Source organism: Sarcophilus harrisii, chromosome 3 (assembly GCF_902635505.1).
Source record: "Sarcophilus harrisii chromosome 3, mSarHar1.11, whole genome shotgun sequence".
Classification (NCBI taxonomy): Eukaryota; Metazoa; Chordata; class Mammalia; order Dasyuromorphia; family Dasyuridae; genus Sarcophilus; species Sarcophilus harrisii.
In genome coordinates, this window is record NC_045428.1 from 167,512,441 (window position 1) to 167,536,292 (window position 23,852).

At 34.7% G+C, this 23,852-nt stretch overlaps 1 protein-coding gene across 2 annotated transcripts in view; it reads right to left on the reverse strand.

Annotated features, from left to right (window-relative positions):
* RASA3 (RAS p21 protein activator 3) overlaps nucleotides 1-23,852 on the reverse strand; it is a 274,639-nt gene that overhangs the window by 62,094 nt on the left and 188,693 nt on the right. For both annotated transcript variants that reach the window (XM_031958761.1, XM_031958760.1), the window contains exons 6-7: nucleotides 5,482-5,562; nucleotides 4,958-5,030 (exon numbers count right to left, since the gene is read on the reverse strand). In XM_031958761.1, coding sequence (XP_031814621.1) covers nucleotides 4,958-5,030; nucleotides 5,482-5,562 — 154 coding nt within the window. The remainder of the gene's footprint in view (nucleotides 1-4,957; nucleotides 5,031-5,481; nucleotides 5,563-23,852) is intronic.

Sequence of the window (23,852 nt, forward strand, 5' to 3'; positions counted from 1 at the left end):
ACCAGACAATGAGAACTGATAACAAGGGAGGAATGTATGCTACTAGATATTAAGGACCAAAGAATGGGCCATTTTTAGTCACATTTCCATGACCAGGTCAAGTTTTTTTTTTTTAACCCCTTATCCCAATGATCTATTTACTGGTTAGACAGGGTATTGTCTGTAGTTGTGAAAAAAAAAGTCAATCAAATGAGGTAGTTGTTTTTTCTTAAAAGACTTTTGACCAAAGTCATTTAGATTGGTCATCTAGATTAGGATTTCCCAGTAGCTAGTCCACAGACCAAAGTTTGTCTGAAGCACATTTTTTTACCAGTCTCCAAAAAAAGGCCCTTACTTCTTAAAACTCGTAAATTTAATTTAATTCATTAGGCTCTTACTCTGTGGAAGACACTGGGCTAGGCACTGAGCTGGAAGAATATAATTAAATTAAAATCTAGTAAACTCTTTTAAGCCTTGGAATAATAATGTACATAGATTTAAACATACATGCATGAGACATGCAGCCATAAAGCAAGATTGATAATAAAATTGTGTGTTTCTAGAGAAGAAAATATGTCTTCTCATTTTTGTAGAGGCAAGGAGATGTGGAATCTGGCATATATTGTCAAATAAAATTGATATGTTTATTGAATTTCCTGAACATCTTTGCAGTCTTAGATACTCACTAGCTGTATGAACCAGGGCAAGTCACTTAACCCTTATTTGCCTAAGTTCCTCATCAATAAAATGAAGGCGCACTGGACAAGGAAATAGCAAACATGAGTAAGGCACTTAGTGTCTGGTTCAGTTTCCTCAAATGTAAAATGGGGATAATAACAGCACCAAGTTTCCAGGGTTGTTATGAAGATTAAATAAGCTAATATTTGTAAGGTGTTTAGCACAGGCCTAACACATAATAGACACTATATAAATATTTACTCCCTTCCCCTTCCCTTCTCCTTAATATGAAGGAGGACCTGTTGGGAAGAAGGAAGAAGGGTACACAGAAATGATGGTGACTTAAAAATAAACAAAAACCTCAAATATGGATCTGTGAGCTCATCAATTTGAACATTCTTTCCAATGATATGGACATTAACCCATCTATATTTGCTTCATCCTGTTTATATTCATATTTTCCCATAAGTTTGATGCAAGGGGATGTTCCCAACGTTCTGGTTGAGCCTTTAGCTTAATAAAGATGCATGGGGCAAGAGAGGGTGGTCATTAGAAGAAATGTTTAATTTCTCAAAAGTTACACCTCTTCTCTACCTCCTAAATCACTGTTTGTAGAGTTTGTATCAAGATTAATATCATTGAAGGACCAGCTCTATGGATTGCTCACCAACTGTTTATCAAGGTTCAGACAAAATGCTTTTTTCACCCACTACCTGTCTGGCTTGTTAGGCTAAATTCTTTCATATAATTAAGGGATTCATATACATGGAGGGTCTGAAATGACCAGGAATCAGTTCTGTATTACCTTGAAACTAAAGGTACTTGGAAGATCTTTTCATGTACAGGAAATCCTACATCCATTTTTTCTTTATGTTTTTAATTTTCCATGATAATAGTAAATACTGCTTTTTGGATGTGTATGTGTGTGTTTGCTTTTATATTTTAATCAGCAGATCATTGAGCAAAGTTATCTCTGTTATTACCTCTTTCAAAAAATTTATAGGGTTTAGATAGATCCCATGTTAGGGAAAAGCCTTTATATTAGTATTTCCTCTATCACAGTGGTGTTAAACTTAAATAAAAATGAATCCCTGCAGGTCACATATTCATTTTGAAAACTTCAAATTAACATTATCTGTGTTGCATTATACATTTATTTATTTTCCTAAGTATATCCCGATTCCATCTTAATCTGGTTTGGCTGTATTAGGGAGTTTTCTCAGCCACTTGTGGCAGATGGGCAACAAATTTGACCCTTCTCCTTTATTAAGTCAAATGCTTTTTAAAGAGCCAACAAATAATAAGTATATAAGATCAGAAATGCTGAACTGGAAGGATCCCAAGAGGTCATCCAGTTGAATTCTCATTTGAATGTGTGTATATGTGTGTAGATAAATACTTATACATATATATGTGTGCACATGCGTATATATGAAGAAACTGAAACCCATGGAATTTCAATGACTTGTTCAATGTCAAAGAGGTAGCAAGCAAGCATCAAAGTAAGGATTTGAACTTTGGGACCCTAATCTTGATCCAGTGGTTCTTTCTCCAAAAGAAGCTTTTCTATATGCTTTTCAGTAAATTGAGAGGCTTTAAAGATGTAAACTATTGTAACGTCATTTGAATAAAAAAATCCCACTTATTCTCTTCTTAAACCTTTGTCAAAGCTATCCTTCATTTATATGTAGGCTATTCTCAGAAAACTTTTGTAGCCAGAAATGTAGGCATATGATTGGTAGTTATTGGTAGTCTCTCAGTTGTCTATTTTTGGTAATTAGGTCTGAGATTTTTTTAAACCTTTGGTATCCTCACCTTTTTCACATGCCCTGAGACATGATCCTCAAAATTGTTTCGCTGCCAGCAAAACCTTCCCTAGAAACATGGTTTAGATACTCATAATTTTTTTGTTTTTCAGTGTCTTTTTCCCCCATTATAATTTCTGCTTCTTCATATAAGTACATCCAGAGCTACAATGTCAAAGTTAATAGTGTTGGATAACTACATGTTATAGAACACCACAGCTTTCAAAAGATTAAAGTTAAAAACCACCTAAAGGGCAATGAAGAGCCACTTGCCAGTTGCTGCATATTATGACTCAAGAATTATATAGAAGAGGAAGTATTACACAGATGTGTGCCTAGGGGGAAAAAACCAGCCAATCAAGGAGAAAGAGTGAAGGACAATGGATGGGGGTGCCTAGGTATTCTGTTGCTATCTTTGTAATATCAGGCAATCTTGAAAAAGGTCCTAGGCATATTAAATAAACTCTGATGGAAATTTCACCAGAGAACACAGGAATCTCACAAGATATAAGATAGAATAGATGGGCTATGATCTTTATGAGAGGAGAAAGTACATCTAGCAATGATATCACAGCAATAATAACAGCTGACATTTATACAGCTCTTTAGGGTTTACAATGCACTTTGCACATTATCCCCATTTGATTATTACAATAATTTTGAGAGGCAAGTTGCTACTATTATCCCCCTTTTATAGGTGAGGAAACTTGAGGATGACACAGATCCACCAAAATGTTGAAATGTCCACGTATGCATTTATAATGTATTAAAGCTCTTTTATTAAGCAGCTAAGTGAAGCAGGGGATAGAGCAGTGGGCCTGGAGTCAGGAGAACCTGAGTTCAAATTTACCAGCTGTCATTTAAATCTATCTTAGTTCCTTATCTATAAAATGACCTGGAGAAAGAAATGGTATAACACTTTAGTATCTTTGCCAAGAAAATCTCAAATGGGGTCATGAAGAGTTGTACAAGACTAATTGCTTTTCTCTTTCTAAATAATCTGAGCATTTCACAACTTTCAAATTTCTACTCTTGATATTTGAGCTTTCTGGGAGATTGACATAATTTTTGAATTTGAATGCTTTTCCCTTATCCCTTCAAAATCTCTTCTATAACTGGAAACTGAGTGGATGCCCATCAATTGGAGAATGATTGAATAAATTGTGGTATATGAATATTATGGAATATTATTGTCTGGTAAGAAATGACCAGCAGGATGATTTCAGAAAGTCCTGGAGAGACTTACATGAACTGATGCTGAGTGAAATGAGCAGGACCAGGAGATCATTATATACTTTAATAACAATACTATATGATGATCAATTCTGATGGACGTGGCCATCTTCAGCAATGAGATGAACCAAATCAGTTCCAATTGAGCAGTAATGAACTGAACCAGCTACACCCAGAGAAAGAACTCTGGAAGATGACTATGAACCATTACATAGAATTCCCAATCCCCATATTTTTGTCCACCTGCATTTTTTATTTCCTTCACGGGCTAATGGTACACTATTTCAAAGTCCAATTCTTTTTGTACAACAAAATAACTGTTTGGACATGTAAACTTACATTGTATTTAATTTATACTTTAACATATTTAACATGTATTGGTCAACCTGCCATCTGGGGAAGGAGGTGGGGGAAAGGAGGGGAAAAATTGTAACAAAAGGTTTGTCAATTGTCAATGCTGTAAAATTACCCATGCATATAACTTGTAAATAAAAAACTATAATAATTTTTTTAAATAAAAAATAAAAAAAATATCTTCTATTTCCTGTGACAAAAATCCTTTCACAATTGATGGGGAAACTGGATGGAGCACTCTCAAAAAAACCCAAAAAACAAACAACAAAAAATTAACCAAAGAAAAAAGACCAAAACAAAAAACTAACCCCCCTCACCCCTAAACTAGAAATGTTCTTTTATCAGCACCTAACTCTAATCAGGAAGCAAGTAAAGCTTCATTCTTTCTAAGAAAAAAGAGAGGAAGGAGTAAGCAGGGGCACTTCAGAGAATTAGATAAGTCTTTCTTACCTAGGAAAATGACATCCTGCTATCTTGACAGTTAGCAAGGGAGATCCTTGGAATTTTGATTCTATTCTATCTTAAGGAATATATTAATACATAATTTCATAGGCATGTATATCCCTTTTATTAATGCTGCTTCCCTGGTATTTAATAGACAGTTACACAAAGTGCTGTTGCTGAGGAAATTCATCTCCTTGTAGACAGTCTTTTGGTGGTGATGGGTCTCCCAATGTAGCTAAGATAATCAGTCCTCAGTGAACATATTTATTGTGTCTTTCTTTGCCCTTCCAATTGAACTGGACCCACTAAGGCTCAGGCATTCCTGGCAATACCTTTGAAGACCCAGGACCATAGAAGTGGTCTATATCAGAATATTAAGAATAGCTTCACTAGGAGGGATCTGATCTGTGTCAAAGTCACTCCCATGTATTTAAACTTACCACCCATTCCACTAAAATACCAACCTCAAAATAAAAAACTTCATCAAAATGGGGGTTGTTGGTCTTCTTTTTCACTTTAGTCTTTTTTGCTTCTGATCTGTTAAAAAAAAAAAAAAAGAAAGAAAGAAAGAAAGAAAGAAAGTAAAGGGGGTTGAGAAGGAAGTAACAACACTGTTAAACAAAAACCTCCCAGGCATTGTGCTGAGCTATTAAATGCACAAGTAGTTCCATGTCTTTATTTATCTTATAAATATTTCTATTTCTCTGTTAACTCCAGATGGTATGCAAATTAGGAACTTTTACTGAGCCAAAAATAATACTTGATGTGAAGAATACAAAGATTTTTTTAAAGTGCAATTTTAAAAAGATCAAAGAAACAAAAGAAATGCAAAATTGTATGTCCCACCTCAGAGCCTATCCTGGTATCTTTTCTTTCTGGATAAGGTCATTCATCATCATAACACAGCATTAGGTTATACCCATCAACTTACCAGCACCCGTACAACCAATTAAACCTCTCAGAGGCAGACTTTCTGAATGACACTTGCCTGTATGGTCCTGCTAAAGTAACTGTGGCATAAGGGTCACACTGTCCATTCACTATTGGAAGGCCTTGGCACTCTAGAACTCTGAAGAAAGAAAGAAGTGGGGGAAAATAATTAGGATAAGGAAACAAAACTCAAATAAAGCCTCATGTGAGAGCTTCCTGTGCAAAGCTTGATCTATCTGCACTTCTTTGGTTGGTTCAGGTATTCTTCATATTACAGGAGGGAGAGAATTCATAAGCTGCAATAGGAAAGAAGGGTTCTGAATTCTTCTCAAGCCTCTTCACCAGTTCTGGAGAAAGGAGGTTTGGACAAAGAGGTCTTAGTGCCGTCAGTTAATCTCTGACTGTCTCTGCTATGGTTTTCTTCCTGGGGGTCAAACATGAGTAAGAATGCCTGGATTGGCTGACTAAGAATTGCAAAACATTTTGGTAGGAGAGGAAAGATATTTTCCAGAAGATGACTGGGCATGAATTTAATTCTATAGAACACAAACCACAGGGAAAAGAAAATCGGACACTTCAAGTTGATTTCTCAAATTTAATATATTTTCTTAAACATAATGGCATGATAAAAGGATGTCCTGTCAGTATTACTACAGAAGACAGTCTTTTTCTTGGTTTGGGAATTTTATTATATTTTTCTTTCCTCTTTAACCTTTTCCACCCCCAATACTCATACACTCAATACCCCAGAAAAAGTCTATAGCTACTAATCTTATTTATTAAAGCGCTTTGTAGTTTAACCTATAATTGAAGGTTTTTTACCTCCCTATCAGAATGGTTTTCCTCTGAAAATAAGAAACACTGGTAAAGAGTTCTATTTGTATTTAAAATTTACTTAGTGATTGTTATCCAATTGAATGATATTCAATCTCCAGACTCTGTACCTTTCAGTAGGCTGTACTGCATACCTGTAATTTTCTCCCTCCTTGTTTCCAGTTCTTAGATTTCCTAACTTCAAAGATCAACACAAGTACCTTCTGCTGCATAAGACCCATCCTGATTGCCTCCCTTTTTCTCTCATCCCACATGTCTTAGTACATGAAGTTATCTTGTGTTTTATTTTGTAAATACAAAAAGATAAGTATAATGTATAAAGAACCAGGAAGGTAGGTTCAAATCTTACCCTTGTCACATATTGACTAGTCGTATAATTTCTGTCAAAGAAATCTAGAGTGTTACCCAATTAAATTAAGATATAATTGACAAAGTAAGTGCTTAATAGATGCTTGCTCTTTCATCTAATTTTCCCTCCTTACCCCTAAGATTCTAAAACAAAAAACAAAAAGAACAAAATCCTGGAAAAAGCTCTCCCAGCTCACTGGATTTCCCTCTTTGGGATTTTACAGCAAGAATCGTATTTGTGATCTTCATCAATGAAGAGATTTTTCTCATTGATGAGATCACAGATACATTAAAGTGTCCAAGTAGTGAAAATAAAGCCCCGAATACTCATCCTCAAAGGGTTACTTACATAATTTAATTATCACCCTGTGGTATTCTCCTTGCATTTGAATAGAGGATATATCAAAAAATGTTAAATGGAAGAAATAAAAAATTTTATACAAGAATAGCTCCCAAATTGTTTCCCTTCTAGTCTGAGCCAAAAACACAGTGAATTATAAGGCTTCTGAGCTCCCCAGAAGACATCCAAGCTTATGTATAATTGAGCACTTAAGATGTGTTTTGAAGAGTGCCCCAGATTTCATCAGCCTCTCTGAAATTTGTTCAGAGTTTCAGACTAGGTTGGAGTTACTCCTTTAGTTCTAAGACATGGTTTCCAAAAGACTCCATAACCAAAAATACAAATGTCTTCTCTGTTTATAAGGATAAATGAATTTTAGCAGCCATAAACATGGATGGTAGGATGCCTTAGTGAGAGAATACTAGATAGAGAGGGGCATGGAATAAGAAAAAATACTTCAGAAGAAAACTTTTCTAGCTTTGGAGGCAGATAGATGGTGCAGTAGATAGAGTTTCGGGCCTGAAAGTAGGAAGACATCTTCCTGAATTCAAATCAGACTTCAGACATTTACTAGATGAGCAAATTCACTTAACCCTATTTGCCTCTGTATCCTCAAATGTAAAATGAGCTAGAGAAGGAAGTGGCAAACCACTCCAGTATCTTTGCCAAGAAAACTCTACTGGTTTTGTGACTCTGGGCAAATCATTTAACCCTGTTTGCCTCAGTTTCTTCATGTGTAAAATGAGCTGGAGAAATGGCATTTTGCCCTAGTATCTTTGCCAAGAAAACCCCAAGAGTTTGACATGACTGAAATGATTGAGTCCAAGAAAAATGACTTAACCTCCATCTGCCTCAGTATCCTCAAACGTAAACTGAAGTTATAATAATACCTCCATAGATTATTTAGGGTTAAAGTTGGGAGGCATTTAGGGTTAGGGTTAGAGTCAGGAGGCATCTGATTATATTTGAGAATTAAATGAAGCCATATCAGCGCCATGCGTGACACAATAATAGGTACCTAATAACTATTTGTTTCCTTCTTTTACAACACAGGTTGAGACATAGCACTTCCAGAATATTCTTTCTTTTAATCTTATCTTCCAATATTAGAAGTGGTCTCAAATGAATGAGGGATTACGTTTGTTCTGCTTAACTCTAGAAAATAACTTGGGGAAATGGGGAAGTTTTGAAGAGGTAAAATTACTTTTGAAGTATGGAAAATTGATTTAACAATTAAACCTATTCACAGGTAGAACAGACTGTTAGAATACTATGCAGATTTTTGAGCCAAGATTTGATGACTACTAGTAGATATATTGTAGAAATATAAATACAACATATAGAAGTGTTGTAGAAGTATTTTGACTGAGGCAGCTCCTGGCGCAGTGGATAGAGCACCAACCCTGAAGTCAGGAGGAGCTGAGTTCAAATCTAGCCTCAGACACTTAAGACTTCCTAGCTGTGTGACCCTGGGCAAGGGACTAAACCGTAATTGCCTTAGCAAAAAAAATAAAAAGAAGAAGTATTTTGATCAAGTATTATATGTATTGCACTGGATGCTCTTTAAGAAACCTTGCAATTCAGCAATAGTAACATTCAATTCAAGTTGTGCTTCATTGATATACAAGGCAACCATGCCTTAGTCTGGGAGCTCTCTTATCTAAAAAAGACATCTAATCATACACCTTTAACTAAGGAAAAAGTTGGTAGGGTATTGTTTCAATATTGAGGAAGTCAAAAAGGGAAATAAATTTTCCTGAGTTACTAGATAAAAATTTACATTATTATGGTACTTTAAAGCTTACCAAGTACTTATTTCAAATTTTCCAGTTTTATAGAGCCCAGGTTAGAGACTCAGGGACTTACAGATACATAGCTAAGAAGTAATAGAATCTAGATTCAAATACAGGTTTTTTGAGGTTTTCTATTATGTCTCTTCTTATGTTTCTTCTACTTTTTTCCATCTAAGGAAGGAAGTATTTTCCATCAAGGTTCAGGAACCTACTTCTTTTACATCTCAAATATACTGAGTAGCTCCTCAAAATCTATTTCTGGAAGTGAGAGCACTGAAATTCAATAACTAGGATTGGGACATAGATAGTCAGAGTATCTCTAAAGTCCTTTAATCTGGGGAAAATACTCTGAAATCCTGTACTCCTGGCAATGAATTAAGGAAAAGAAAAAAGTGGTGGATTTAGATTCAAGGAAAGGAGATTCAAATCTTGGCTGTATTTAGTATCTTTGTAGTAAATAGGGACCTTGAATAAGCTTTTTAATCTCTCTGGAAATTGTTTTCCTCTCCTATAAAATGAAGAACTCAGATAAGATCATTTCTAAAATCCTAGTTCTAAATTCCATAATGCCAAATGAGAAGTATTTATGTCTAAATAAAATCAGTTCAATTCAACCAAATTTTACTAGCACCTATTATGTGCACTGGAGACAAAAGGACAAGGAAAGATATAGTGACTGTCCTCAAGGAACTTACAGTCTAATAGTATATATAATATATAGATAGACACATACACACACAAATAAAAGGCAAATGTGAGAAGAGCAGAAGAAAAATCTGGATAAAGAAAACTTCTGCTTCTAGAAATACACTGATGAGGAAGAGATCATTTTTGTGTGTGTGTGGGGGGATAATGGAAAGCTTCCTAAAGGAAAAAGGTGGTACCTTTTTACTTACTTTATTTTTACTTATTTTACATATCATTTACTTATAAATAATTTTAAAATAATAGTTTTTTTAAAAATAAATAATGAATGATTTACTTATAAATTTTACTTATTTTATTAATAATAGATTTTTAACATTTTCAAAATATATGCAAAGATAGTTTTCATCATTTACCTTTGCAAAACCTTGTGTTCCAAATTTTTCTCCCTCCCTTCTCCCTAGCTCCTCCCCTAGACCGCAAGTAATCCAATATATATTAAATATGTGCAATTCTTCTATACATATTTCCACAATTATCATGTTGCACAAGAAAAATCAGATCAAAAAGGGAAAAAAATCAGAAAAAAGCAAACAAACAATAACCAAAAAAATGTGAAAATACTATGTTGTGATCCACACTCAGTTTCCACAGTCCTCTTTCTAGATGCAGAGGCTCTCTCTAACATAAGTCTATTGGAATTGGCCTGAATCACCTCATTGTTGAAAGGAATCATATCGAGATAGACATTTTAAAGAAGAGACTTTCAACAGATAGAGTTATGAAGTGAGAGAAGAGTATATTTGTGGGGCATGTGACCTAGGCAAAAATCACCAGCAGGGAAATGTCAGATAATATAGGGCAAGATCTAATAGTCTGATTTGAGTAGAAAATAAGGGTTCATGAAGAATATAATAAAAAGAGACAAGTTGGTTCAGTGGAAAGAACTCTGGCTTCAATCTAGTTACTACCTTATGATCTTGGGCAAATCACCTGATTTCCCCTATGACTCAGTTTCCTCATCGGTAAAAAGAGGAAATTTTACTAAATAAACTTTAAAGATTTCTTTTGTTTTTAGAACTATGATTCTATGGCTTATGATCCAATACAGTAAGACTGGAAAAATGAATTGGAAAAAGATTTTGGAGGCCTTTAAATATCAGGCTAAGGAGTTTTAATTTTATCCTCTAGGCTACAGAGAGTCACTGAATGAGCAAGCATAGTAAGAACTGTGCCATGGGAGAACTTAAGATTTTGCTTTTTGCTTTTTTGAGAGTGGAATGGGGTAAAGGGTATGGGGAAAGAACTGTGTAAAAGATGATTGAAAAACAAGATCAGAAGAACAGTACAGTCAGTCCTATCAATCTCTTTTGCTATCTATCACCCAGAAAAAAAAAAATTAAAAGATATCCAGGTGATACAGTAGATAAGAATGCCAGGCCCAAAGTCAGGAAGGCTCATCTTCCTGAGATGAAATATAGGCTCACACACTTATTACCTGTGTTCCTCTGGACAAGTCACTTTACCCTGTTTGCCTCAATTTCCTCATCTGTAAAAGAGCTGAAAAAAATGGCAAACCACTCAAGGATCTTTTGCCAAGGAAACCCAAGTGGGAACAGAAAGAGTCATACATGACAGAAACAAATGACTAACAATAACAATAAATACCTTTATCACAGGTGCTCCTTAGGCTTACCCCTTTTGTGATTTATTTTCCTCTTTCAGGTCATCAAACATTTATTTCACAGTATAAAAATATAGAAAGCTAGTGCTGGGGAAAGGGCAAAGAGGGGAGTAGGAAGAAGCATAAAATATGACCTGTCTCATATCAAACTCGCTCAGCTCTTGAACTTCTCCAGAAAGAGGTGCTGAGTATAGCACACTGAAACCCTAACAATCTGGTCAGAAGAGACCTCTTTTTAAAAGAAATTGCTGTTTGGAATGGCCTTCAATTGTCATATTTTTAGTGGCCTGTAAAGAAGCCTGTCTAGTGAGAAAGTGGAGAAAACGTGTTCTGCCAGAATGAGTAGGAAAGCAATTATGTGTAGAGAGAAAAGACTTCTCACTTCTCTACCCAAATGTAGTTGAAATGAAGATATACTTCTGGGTAAATACAGTTTAAGATATGCAATTCTCAAATGCCCCAAGGCCTATTGAGTAATCTCAAATGTTGGATTCCAGAAACCATATTTTTCCTAGTTTATAAAAACTGATCCCTTGGAAGCCAGTTTTTACATTAATCTGAAATGTAAAGATTTTCTCTTTTTCTCCTTTTTAATAAACAGATTTCCTTTTTTAAAAATTCAATCCTCCAATTCAATAAACACTCATAAAATGCCTATTATGTGCCAAACACATTATACTGAGCACTGAGTAGATAAAGAGAAAGAAAAGAACAGTTTCTGCCCTCTAGAAACACATATTCAACACTTACACAGATAAGTATATAGACAAAATAAATACAAAATAATTTTGAAGAGAAGGGAGAGATATATTAATCACAAGGAAAGTCATTACATATTTGGGAAGTGGAACTTCATTTTAGTCTTGAATGGAGTTAGGAGTTCCATTGGGTGGAGTTAAGAAGAAAGAACATTTCAGATATGAATAGGGATAGTGAAACAGTCTGTATAAAAGGAGAACAGAGAGGGACCTTCATGGTTAGAACTAGCAAGTGGGTCAATTGGATTTGAACTTGGGAATGACTGGGAGTAATATGAAATCATTCTAAAAAGCTGTGTTGGAGTCATATTAAGGGCAGCTTTAAATCACAAACAGAAGAGTCTGTATTTTATTCCCAAAGCAATGCTCTTCTCTTTTACAATCTCAGTCCAAAGATCAATCAGACATCTGAAATTGGAAGTCCAGTAGATATCTTAAACTTATGTAACTTATGTAAACTTATGTATGTATGTTCAAAACAGAACTCATTACCTTTCCCCTTGAATCCTTCCCTTTCCTACTAGCTTTCCAATTCCCCAGGCTCAGAACTTAGGATCTTTTGACTCTCACCCCTCATATCCAAGTACTTACCAAGGCCTCTCAACTTAATCTTAGCAACATCTATTTAGTTATAGCCTATGGGGGAAGGGGTGTCCAGAGAGCCTTAACTCTTCTTACTCCAAACATCCTCCATCCTAAAATGAAGGTCTAATCATGTCACCCCTGTTCAATAAACTCCAGTGGTTCCCTACTGTCCCCGTTTTGGAGCAAAACCCAAAATGCTCTGTTTGGTATTCAAAGACCTTTAAAACATACCTTCCTCCTACATTTCAAGTCTTCTTACAGCTTTACTTTTCAATTCAGTGACTCTGGTCTTTTGGCTCTTTCATGAACAAGACACTCAACTCTTCACTCCAAACATTTCCTTTGGCCACTTTTCCATACCTGGAATGTTCTCCCTCCTCAACTCTAGCTACTGACCTTGCTGGCATCCTTTAAATCCCAATTAAATCCTACAGAAAGCCTTCCCCAACCCCTCCTATTTCCAGGACCTTCCCTCTTTTAATTATTTCCTATTTATCCTATCCATAACTTGATTTGTATATTTTTGTTGCATATAGTTTCCCCTATTTGATTGTAAGCTCCTTGAGGGCAGGAACTGTCTTTTTCCTCTTTTTGTATCCTTTTTGTATATCTGGCACATATAGGACCTTAATGAATGACAGTGAAAAGATGGGCTTAAAATAAAAGAATAACCCTGAGAGAATCAATAGAAAGACAAAAAGAGAAAACATAAAGCTGGTATATAAAAATCACTCAGGTCCTTAAGGAACTGATGATGGATTTGCTGTGTGATCCCAGAGAATTACTTTAAGTAATTTAGATCTTATTTTCCCTTTTTATAAAAAGGGCAGAAAATTGTTGATCTATAAAACAGCAGCATGAAAAATTTATTGGAAATTATAGAAAACTCTGGAAATCTATTAATTTAAGAAACCCCAACTTGTCAGTTGGTTCATTGTTACTCATCAGGTTGTTTTTTTTTTAAGATGAAATATGTACTACAATAAGATATAAAATACAATTAAGATTTAAGAAATAAACAAAACATGATCTTTGCCCTATGACTTAAAAAACAAGTACAAATGAATGTATTGCAACACTATAAACATTAGTAAGCTTTGTCAGTAAAAAACAAAAAGCAAAGGAACAAACCAAAAAAAAGAAAAATACCCAAGCCTAATTTTTTGATAATCCTTTCCCCAATCCCAAATTTCAATAATTTGAATCATTATGCTGAGCGAAATGAGCAGAACCAGGAGATCATTATATTCCTCAACAACGATACTATATGAGGATGTATTCTGATGGAAGTGGATTTCTTTGACAAAGAGAAGATCTAACTTAGTTTCAATTGATCAAGGGACAGAAGCAGCTACACCCAAAGAAAGAACACTAGGAAATGAATGTAAACTGCTTGCATTTTTGTTCTTCTTCCCAGGTTATTTATACCTTCTAAATTCAATTCTCCCTGAACAACAAGAATACTGTTCGGTTCTGCACACATATATTGTATCCAAGATCTACTATAACCTGTTTAACATGTATAGGACTGCTTGCCATCTGGGGGAGAGGGTGGAGGGAGGGAGGGGAAAAATCGGAACAGAAGTGAGTGCAAGGGATAATGTTGTAAAAAATTACCCTGGCATGGGTTCTGTCAATAAAAAGTTATTTTAAAAAATAAAAAATAAATAAATAAATTTTAAAAAAGAAAAAAATAATTTGAATCATTGAATCAACTAAGAATTCTGTCTTGTCCCCCCCTCCTTATTTGAGAGGCTACCTCTCAAACAGCTTCCCCAGACAGTGGGAGCAATAATGAGCATGGTGTATGGCATTATCAGAATTCTGATGAGGAAGCTAAGAAACTGCTTGCTCTTCCAAACTCAAAAGCAGAGCCAAAATGGCTTTTTATTCAAAGGCTCTGCAGTCAGTTCAATCAAAAAATATTCCAAAAAGAAACAAAAGGAAGGGGGAAGGGCAATTTTTAGGCATGTTATTCAGTGAGTGATCTGTGTGTCCCTGTAGTAACATGAATGACATTTTCTTCTATTCAGAGGTAGGGAAAGAAGCATGAATGTTGGCTTGAACTTAGGTATGGAGTAACACTAGTGTGTCAAGTTCCAGCACAACGTTTGAGAGCTGTGCTGCTTAAAATACACAGATCCCCACCTTGTAGTGATTCAGACAGCTATTACAGTTTCTGCATGGCCCATATTTTCCAAGGCATTCCTGATTTTGAGTAAAGAAATTCTTTTAACGTGGCTTTGCAAATGGAATATTCTTTGTCAGACCTGAGAGGTCCAATTTTTGGTTTAGTAAATATGGTGAATGTAACTATGGGTGACAGTGTAGCAAAATGAGGGGGGGAAATGGTCTGGGAGTAAAGAGACCCAAATTCTAGTCCTGGTTCTGTCACTAACTCTGCAACTTTGAGAAGATAATAATAATAATAATGATAAGAATAACAATAATAATGGTTAACATTTGTATAGTACTCTAAATTTTGCAAAACACTTTAATTATGCTATCTCATTTGATCATTTTACCTTTTTCAGTCTTGGTTTTCTCATCTAAAATATTAAGCAGTAAAACTAGATAAATTTTTAAAATTTCTTTCAGCTCCAAATCTTATGATTTTCCCCCTATTATCTATCCATCCAAAAATGTCCCTTTTTGTGAAACTACCATATATGTACTTACATATTTATGTGCAATGGAGGCAATATGGCAATAATAAATAGATACTGGGCTGGATTAAGAATCAAGAAGATCCAAGTTCAAGTGTAGCCTCTAACTTCTATATACACTCAGCAAGTCACTAAACCTCTCAATAGCCCAAGGAATTCTCTGAAAGTGTATTTGATAGAAGACTATCAAATAGCAAAGGTTATCTGAATCTGTGGAACAAATTTCAATGTCGATTATCCTTCACTTCAATGACACCAACAACAACCAAAAAAAGATATTTCACAGAATAATATTCTTCATAGAGAAATTACATATCCTGACTTTTGCTATAAAAAATTGTCGTTCAGTCATTTTCAGTTGTGTCCAATTCTTCATGTCCCCATTTGGGATTTTCTTGGCAAAGATACTAGAGTGGTTTGTCATTTCATTCCCAGCTCATTTTTTACAGATGAGGAAACTGAGGCAAACAAGGTGAAGTGACTTGCTCAGTACCACACAGCTAATATCTTTGGGTGGATTTGAGCTCAATTTTTTCTGACTATAAGTCCAGTGCTCTAGCCATTACATTATGTACATCTGTACAAGGACAGAAAGACTAGGATTTTTTTCCCCTTTGATCTGAATTTAGGGTTTCAATAATATTAGGAGATCTCAGATGAGGAAACTCCCTACTACCAATGTAGACCTGTAACTTGTCTACAACTTATACCTATATAGTTGCCTAAGATACTGTCAAAATAAGTGATTTACCAGAGTCAGACACAATTAGTATATGTCCAAGGTTAGATTTCAATCCAGGCTTTTCTGATTCTGAGAACCACTATCTATCCAGTATTCCCTATTACTTCTCAGCTTATTGGAAAACATATTCAGAAATCTGCAGGTGGCTTATGTTGGTGTCAATAACAATGAATTTATTAGCTCTAATATATTTGTTCTAATGTCTCCAGTGTAACGCAAAGAACAGTAGGGACTTTTATGTCAGAGTATTTGGTCTCAGTTCTAATATCTACCACTTATTAGCTGTGTAAGATTGGTAAGTCACATAAGTGCAAAAAAGAGGAGATAATAAAAAATTCCTTGTCTATCCCCCAAAGATATTGTAAGAATTAAGAGAGATATTACATCCAAAAACAAAATGCAAAGTACTATGCTCTTCCTCATAAGATGCTCTTACTGTTATTGAGAGATTATCCTCCAAGGTTTCAAGAAATGCAAACTGATTTTTGTTCCCCTGAAACAATTTATCATTTGTTGATGCAGCAGGAAATTGGTAGTGAGAACAACTGATATGCATACATGCAATATGGATGCTCTGAAAGAAAATGGCTTTCAGGTTTGATAGTCAAAACTATCTATAAGCATCTAATATAAAGGAATTTTTCCCAACTCTCATTTCTAAAGAAAAACATTGTTCCAAGGCAGACAGAGAGCACATTCAGAATACATTTGGCTAATCCATTAGAATTCCTCAGTCTCATTCCCTCTCATATGAAAACCAATTTGAGAAATGCTCCATTCTCTAACTCAAAACAAAGATTGGCTCCTGATTGCAGTTACATAAAGATGTCTTGGGAGAAAAAAAATCAATCCCCATACCATCTGGCGTGCAAAATGCACAAACCAGAATAAAAACTGTGTGCGCGTCAATCACACTGTTCTCACAGTAGAGAGTTAATTCATTAGCACCCTAACAGTTTTATGAGTCAATTATAACACAGCTGTATGGCTATGTGAAAAGCACTCTTACTGTTTCTGGCTCAGAATATAGCAAGTTAAATTTTCCTTTAGTTCAAAAATATAGTGGGAAGTTCCTAAAATACAGCGAGACATACACATGATTTACATTTGTCTAGAAGACTTTCTGCATGAAATATATCATGTGTTAGGATGTCGTTATATAATGTATGGCAATGAATATAGGCATCTCCAAAGACTTGGTTCAATTTCAAACTTATTAAGAGAAGTTTTAATCTAATTAAACTTAAAACAACACTAAGGCTTTGGGGACACCTTAGGTTTTAACCACTGGTCTTTTGACATTGTTCATTATGTCATCCCTCAAAAAGTAAGGAAGGGGAGAATCTTGAAACCTAGAGCATGCCCACTATAGCTAATTAATCCAGATTTTCCCCTTACTTTCTTTTAATAAACATTAATAATAATACTTTTTTTTTACATTTCCAGTGCTTTATTCTTGTGGATATAAGGTTAGATAGGTTTGGGTCTGGTTATCTAACTTTGAATTTCTTTTTTTTTAATCTATGGCCTTTGGTAACTTCTAATGACTTGATTTTCCCATTGTGAGAAAACAGAAGGCACATTCTTTACAACATGGTTCTAAAAGTGATAAACTAATGGGGAATTGTGTTTCTGAGATCCATAGATAAGGAATTATATGGATAAAAATAATAATTACAATCATCATAATAATTACTATCATGGCCAATACTCTGCCACTTTGGGTTCCACTTCTCAAAGCTTTCACGCTCTTATTCATAAAGGGCTATAAATCAATAGAATTTCAGCTTCCCCCCCCCCCCAATTCCATAATTTCAAATGGGATCTCTGTCAGATTTAAGATTTTGTTGGAAGGTGAAAAAGGTAATTTCTTGGTTGGTTTCACTTGGCAAAACTGTGCTCCACAGTGCTTCTATCGAAACAGAAGCCAGCAGAGAAAGAAGGCATTTCTTTCCTTCTCAGACAATCAGCATCACAGGTGAAGTTGGCAAGAATGAAGCATCTTAGCTACCATGCTGGCTCCTGACTAGGAAGAAGTAGGGGAGGGGGGGTAAGGACGGTGCTCTGCTATGGTTTTCAAGGTTATCTGCCAGACTTCTTTGTTTAGCTTGTTGGGTGATGAAGCATTAAAATAGACAAGAACACTTAACCCAGACTCCACAACTGAGTAGGCAATTGCAGGACACAGAGGGGAAAGATAACGCTATCACAGTGACAAGGATCTTTGCCACTCTTCCAAAGAAATGAATATAAAAGAAGAGCAGATAAAAAGTTCTCTTTAAATCTTAGAGAAGTGAATTATCAAATGTATACAGGCCAAATTTCTCTTCCAATATCATTTTTTTCATTGGCACCCATTGTAAACACTTTATCTCACACCAATAGGTATAGGAATTTTTTTTAAGTAGCCAGTGACCTGGTACACTGATTTTTCCACTAGACTAAAGAAATGTTTATGAACAGTCACACCTTTATATATGTGACAGCTTCTATCTCAAATCCAAATAACTCCAGTTTACTTTATTTAGCTATTTATATAAATCCTGCTTCAAGCACTGACTAGCTGTGTGATCTTGGGCAATTCATTTAAACTCTCTTAGTCATAATTTCCTCATCTGTAAAATGGGGATAATAATGACATATTACAAAATGCTTATGTATATATTATATGTTCATATATTTATGTAATATATGTATGTGCTATGTATACATTATTTTGCATGCTTTAAAATACTGTATAAAAATAGCAACTCTTTTTGTAGTGACAAAGAATTGGAAATTGAAGGGATGCCCATAAACTGGGAAATGATTGAACAAGTTGTGATATGTTGAATGCAATGAAATACTATTGTGCTATAAGAAATGACAAGCAGGGAAAAGCTTGAACTTACATGAACTGATACAAAATGAAGCGAGCAGAACCAGTACAACATTATACAGAATAATAGTAACATTGTTTAATGATCAACTATGAATGACTTAGTTATTTTCAGCAATGCAATGATGTAAGACTATTCACAAAGGACTCATGAGGGAAAATATTATTCACATCCAGAGAAAGAATTGTTGGAGTATGAATGCAGAACAATGCATACTATTTTCACATTCTTTATTTTGTTTTTGTTTTTTTTTCCTTTTAGCTCTTTCACAACACAAGCAATTTGAAAATTTGTCTTACATGGTTTCACAGATATACATCAACTTGCTTGCAAAAATTGGTCTTTACATATAATTGGAAAAAATAAAATACTGTTAAAACACTATAAATGTTAACAATTATTATTACTATTACTATAATGAAAGGATACAAAGAAATAAGTGTGAAGTCCCTTCCCTCAGAGAGCTTACAATTAAGTTGACAAATAAGATATATTACATTTGTAAAATACAGTAAATAGTCATGTAAACAGTGCATGTCATACTGCCTTAGGAAAAAAAGAGAAATCAGGATGGGATAAAGATTCCATGAGGAATAGAGAATCTGAACTGAAAGATGGCATAGGATTGTCTAAGTAAGAGAGGAAGGCAATCAAAGGAGAATGGAGGTGATTAAAAACACTAAGATGGAAAAGCTTATTCAAAGGACAATTAGTAGATCAGCATACCTGAGGCATACTACATTCTTTGTGGTAAAGGGACTTAAGGAAGTTATAAAGTACATCACTAATTATAAGGATGGAATTACAGAAGACATTTATAATGCTCTTCCAAAAGAACTTATTTCTCTGCTACTATTAAAGGCTGACTTCTGGATAGTTCATTGTTCTGACCAGATTTGGCGCATTTTATGTTCAAATACAATGATGATGAGAATGAGGGTGAGGAGGAAGATGATATTGATGATGATGATGATGATGATGATGACAATGATACAAATTCGACTTCTTCAATAGGTTAAAAAGAATTTTGATTTATTTCTCATAAGGTTGTGAGATTTAGATATGGAAGAGATTTTAGTGATCACTTAAACTGGATTCCTTATTTTACCTGTAAAGAATTTAAGTTCTAGAAGGCAAGATAAATTGGCCAAGGTCACCCAAGTGTAAAGTGGCTTAGCTAGGCTTTGAGCCCAAGCTTTCTGACTTCAACTGCAATATTCTTTCCACTGTACCATACTTCCTCTTCCCAATGATGTGGTCAAATTTCCCCAAACAAACTGAAAGAAAGGAGAGCAAGGAACTGCTTTTTTCTTCTTATCTGGGTTACTACAGGTTCTGTTCTTCATCAAAACAAAAGTGGTTTTTGTTAAAGGACAAAATTCAAGTCAGCAGATTAACTCCCCAGACAGACATCAGTATGACTCATCAGACACCACAAACTGGAATGTTAGAAAGTAAGTGAAACACCCCAAATCTGACAAGCTTGGGAAAAGCCACATTGTGGCAGGAACTGCTGAGATTTTTTGTAACCATAATCCAGAAAATCTTCCCTCTGACATATTCTAGCCTTATGACCTTCCAGGAACCAGACAGTTCTCTAAGACTATAAATATACAGGATATCTGCATGGTTTCCTTCAACAATATAATCACAGGTATAGAGAACAATAAATAATAATAGGAGATAAGATGTCTTTGATGAAAAGAACTCCCAAGAGAAGAAACTCTCTTCACCAAAGCCGATTGATATTTCTTTTCAATTAAGTCCTAGAGAGTTGAGTGGAGCATTGAGGTAAGTAACTTGTCCAGAGACAGTAAATAAAAAAATGGGAACTGAAATCAGGAATTCCTGACTCCTAGGATGGCCCTCATTATTGCATGATGATGGTGATAAAGTAAATAAAATATCCATAATATATCTGTGGATACAACAATAACAAATCCGTAACATTTGCACTTCTGCTACCAAAATAGCCTCCCTCTTTTTTTTTTTTTTTTTTTTTTTTTTGAAATGAACTAAGGGATAGAAAACCCTTTCTTACCCTTCTGCTTGTTGTACTTCCTATTACGTGTCAATCAACCTAATTCTTTGTGTGCCAAGCTAAGGAGACACAGAATCCCTAAAACTTATTTGTAGACCTAGACAGATCTATAGCTAGACCCCCAGAAATGAGGTAGGGCTTAGTAAATCTAATTTCTTATTTTTCTTCTTAGATCCCCAGTGGGTCACAAAAACATAAAGCTAAGCAATAAAGAAACAGTTTCCCAGAATAAACCTACTTCTGGAAAGAGCAACGATTTCTAGAAATTGCTCATTTCTTCAAAGGCCGTGGTCAAATCAGTGAGTGGCAAGATAACAATATGCCAGTCAGAAGAAACTATTTCCAGAACAAAACAGCCAGAAGGAGAAGGGGAAGAGAGGAAAGAATCTCTTGTTTTCCTTGCCTGAATCAATCAATCAATAAACCCTTATTAATGTCCTGCTAGGCTCTAATAAGCTCTGTGTTTTCTTTGAATCAAAATAAGTGAATGACAGGAAAAAGGAATTGTCAGCTATTTGGCAGCCATGAAGTCAAGAAACTTTTAGAAATCCAGTTTAGGAGTGGAAAGGTGAGAGAGAATAAGCGGACTTAGGGAACATTGGAAAAGGCAAGTAAGTATATCTTACATTTATAATCTGTGTTGAATTCTGGGAAAGATAAGGATTCCATAGACAATCTCTGCTCAAGAAATCTTGATCTCAGAATTCTAGTATGTTGACCTTCAGAGAAAATGAGTAGCTAAATTCTTAAATCAGGAATTGCCTAATGCAGGAAATAGACTCAAAAATTAGGCTGATCAGAGAAGAAACTCGGCAACTTTATATTCCTGAGCTTGGCTCAATCACTATCACACTCACAATTGTGAGTAATAAGCTTCTCCTCCATTCTTTACTTTCTTTGCCTTTTCAATAGAGATTAATGATGTCAGTCTAAAGGATACTATAATCAAATCAACACAGAATAGTGGAACTAGCAGAATTAATTGTATGAATGGAAGGCTATTGTGCTGTTAGAAAGGATCCAGAGGATGATTTCAGAAAAAACCTGGTCATTCCTACATTTAACAGATGAAAAGGAAAATGAGCAGAACCAGGAGAACAAGGTATACAGAAACAGTAATATTATAAAGAAAATCAATTTAGTAACTCTGATCAATATAATAAGCCATCATAATTCCAAAAATCTCATGCAAGTACTTTTGGCAAACATTTTAATGTTTTATACCTTGAATAAATATTAATGATTGAAGCATTGATCGAGATATCCCTTAAGAGTTTTCAATAAATTTTAGTTTCTTGAACATACTTGAAAATACTACATATATTGTATTTTAACATATTTTAGTTTATTGTGTGGTAATAAATATGTGGAACATTTCTTGTCTATTTTCAATTAAAACCTTCATTTAGGGTGTCCTAATATATAAGGTTATTTTCATTAAAATTGTATATAGGTGAAAAATAGGCATATAAATTAGGAATATAAATATTGTTTTAGTCACCTTTTTCAAAATTACTAAGGTTTTATACAGAAGAATATTGATATTAGGAAGGAAAGGCATCAGTTGGGGGTCAGCTAAATAAATTGTAGTACATGAATATAAGAAATGCTATAAAAATGACAAGTTAGATAAACATAGAGAAACATAGAAAGACATATCAACTGCTACAAAATAAAGTTTTAAAAAAGTCAGATAACCAATATATACAATGACAGCAACAGTGTAAATAGAGCAAAGAGCATGCATAAAACAATTTTATCTAAATGCTGCAAAACTATTTTACCCTAGCTGGCTCCAAATATAAGACAGAAGCAAGAGATATGGCAGTTCACATCTATGGAACACTGTACATGTCATTAAACTTGTTTAATGTGCTGATTGAATAATTTTGCTGGTTTTTTTGCTCTTTTTTTCTCATTTTATTTGTTTTGACTCTTTTTGGGCCATGTATTCCTTTGATAGTGCAATCAAACCTATGGACCTCTTCTCAGAATAATGTCTTTAAATGCATAAAATATAATACATAGGAAGTTAAGGATACACACATATGTAGAAGTTCACAGACCACAAGTTACCCATTTAATTACATATAATAGTTGGGGCATGTTACCCATCTAATTACAAATACCAGTTGGAGCATTAGGCATTTATCCATTTGGGTTTTCTTGCATGGATAGTTAGTCCAAATTCTTTTGAGCACTATAATGTTATGGTACTTGAAGCAAGAAGTAGAATATCATCCACAAAATCTGGAGAACATCACCACAACCAAAGGGTGTATTGCCAGTCTGTGGAAGAAGAGGAACTAGAATTTGGTGCAATAAAATGTTAACATTCATTGATTTGTGGTATCTCTTCTCTTTTTCATCCAAAAGTACAGGTAATAGAGTTTCAGGCACAAAATAATTTTTTCAGAGAAGTAAAAGTTTTGGGAGGGTCTTCTAACCAAAAGAGAAAGGCTTCAAGAACAGGTCTGATTTTTTTTTTTAGAAAATAGTGTCTTTCTTGCCTGAGATCAGTCCAGGTAAGTTCAGAATAGGAAGTTAGTGATAAGGAGAGACATTTAACCAAGTTGATTTTTATTTAGTTTCAAACAGGACTGGGGGTATGATTTTCATTGACAGAGGGAGTATTCACATGGATGAAATCTGAGATCCTTGAATTAGCAAAAGGATAAATGCATATAATATGATGAAAATGTGCAATCTGGTATTTCATTTGTTAGAGGACTAGAAGGAAGAGCCATATGGCCTAGAGATCTCCTTCAATCTCCTGCCATGCATAAACCAGAGAAAGGGACAGCAGTACTGTCTATAAAGAGCACCTGGTATTCAAGATAGGTCTGGCTTTGAACTGAGGGGGGATTATCTAAAAGAAACTCATATAACAAAAAAGACAAGCCACTTTTTATTGTCTATATTTGAGGAGGATGTGGGTTTCTAAGGAATATGAATTTTCTCTTTTTTCTTTGGATTCCATGGCAAATTTTATTGGTAATCCAAGAGAATCAAGTTCTACAAATGCTTCTGGAAAGTCCCTTTCATCTGATGATATCAAAGCTTTAAGAATGCTGATCTTGTTCTTCTTGGCCTGAGAAACAGACAAGTGACAAA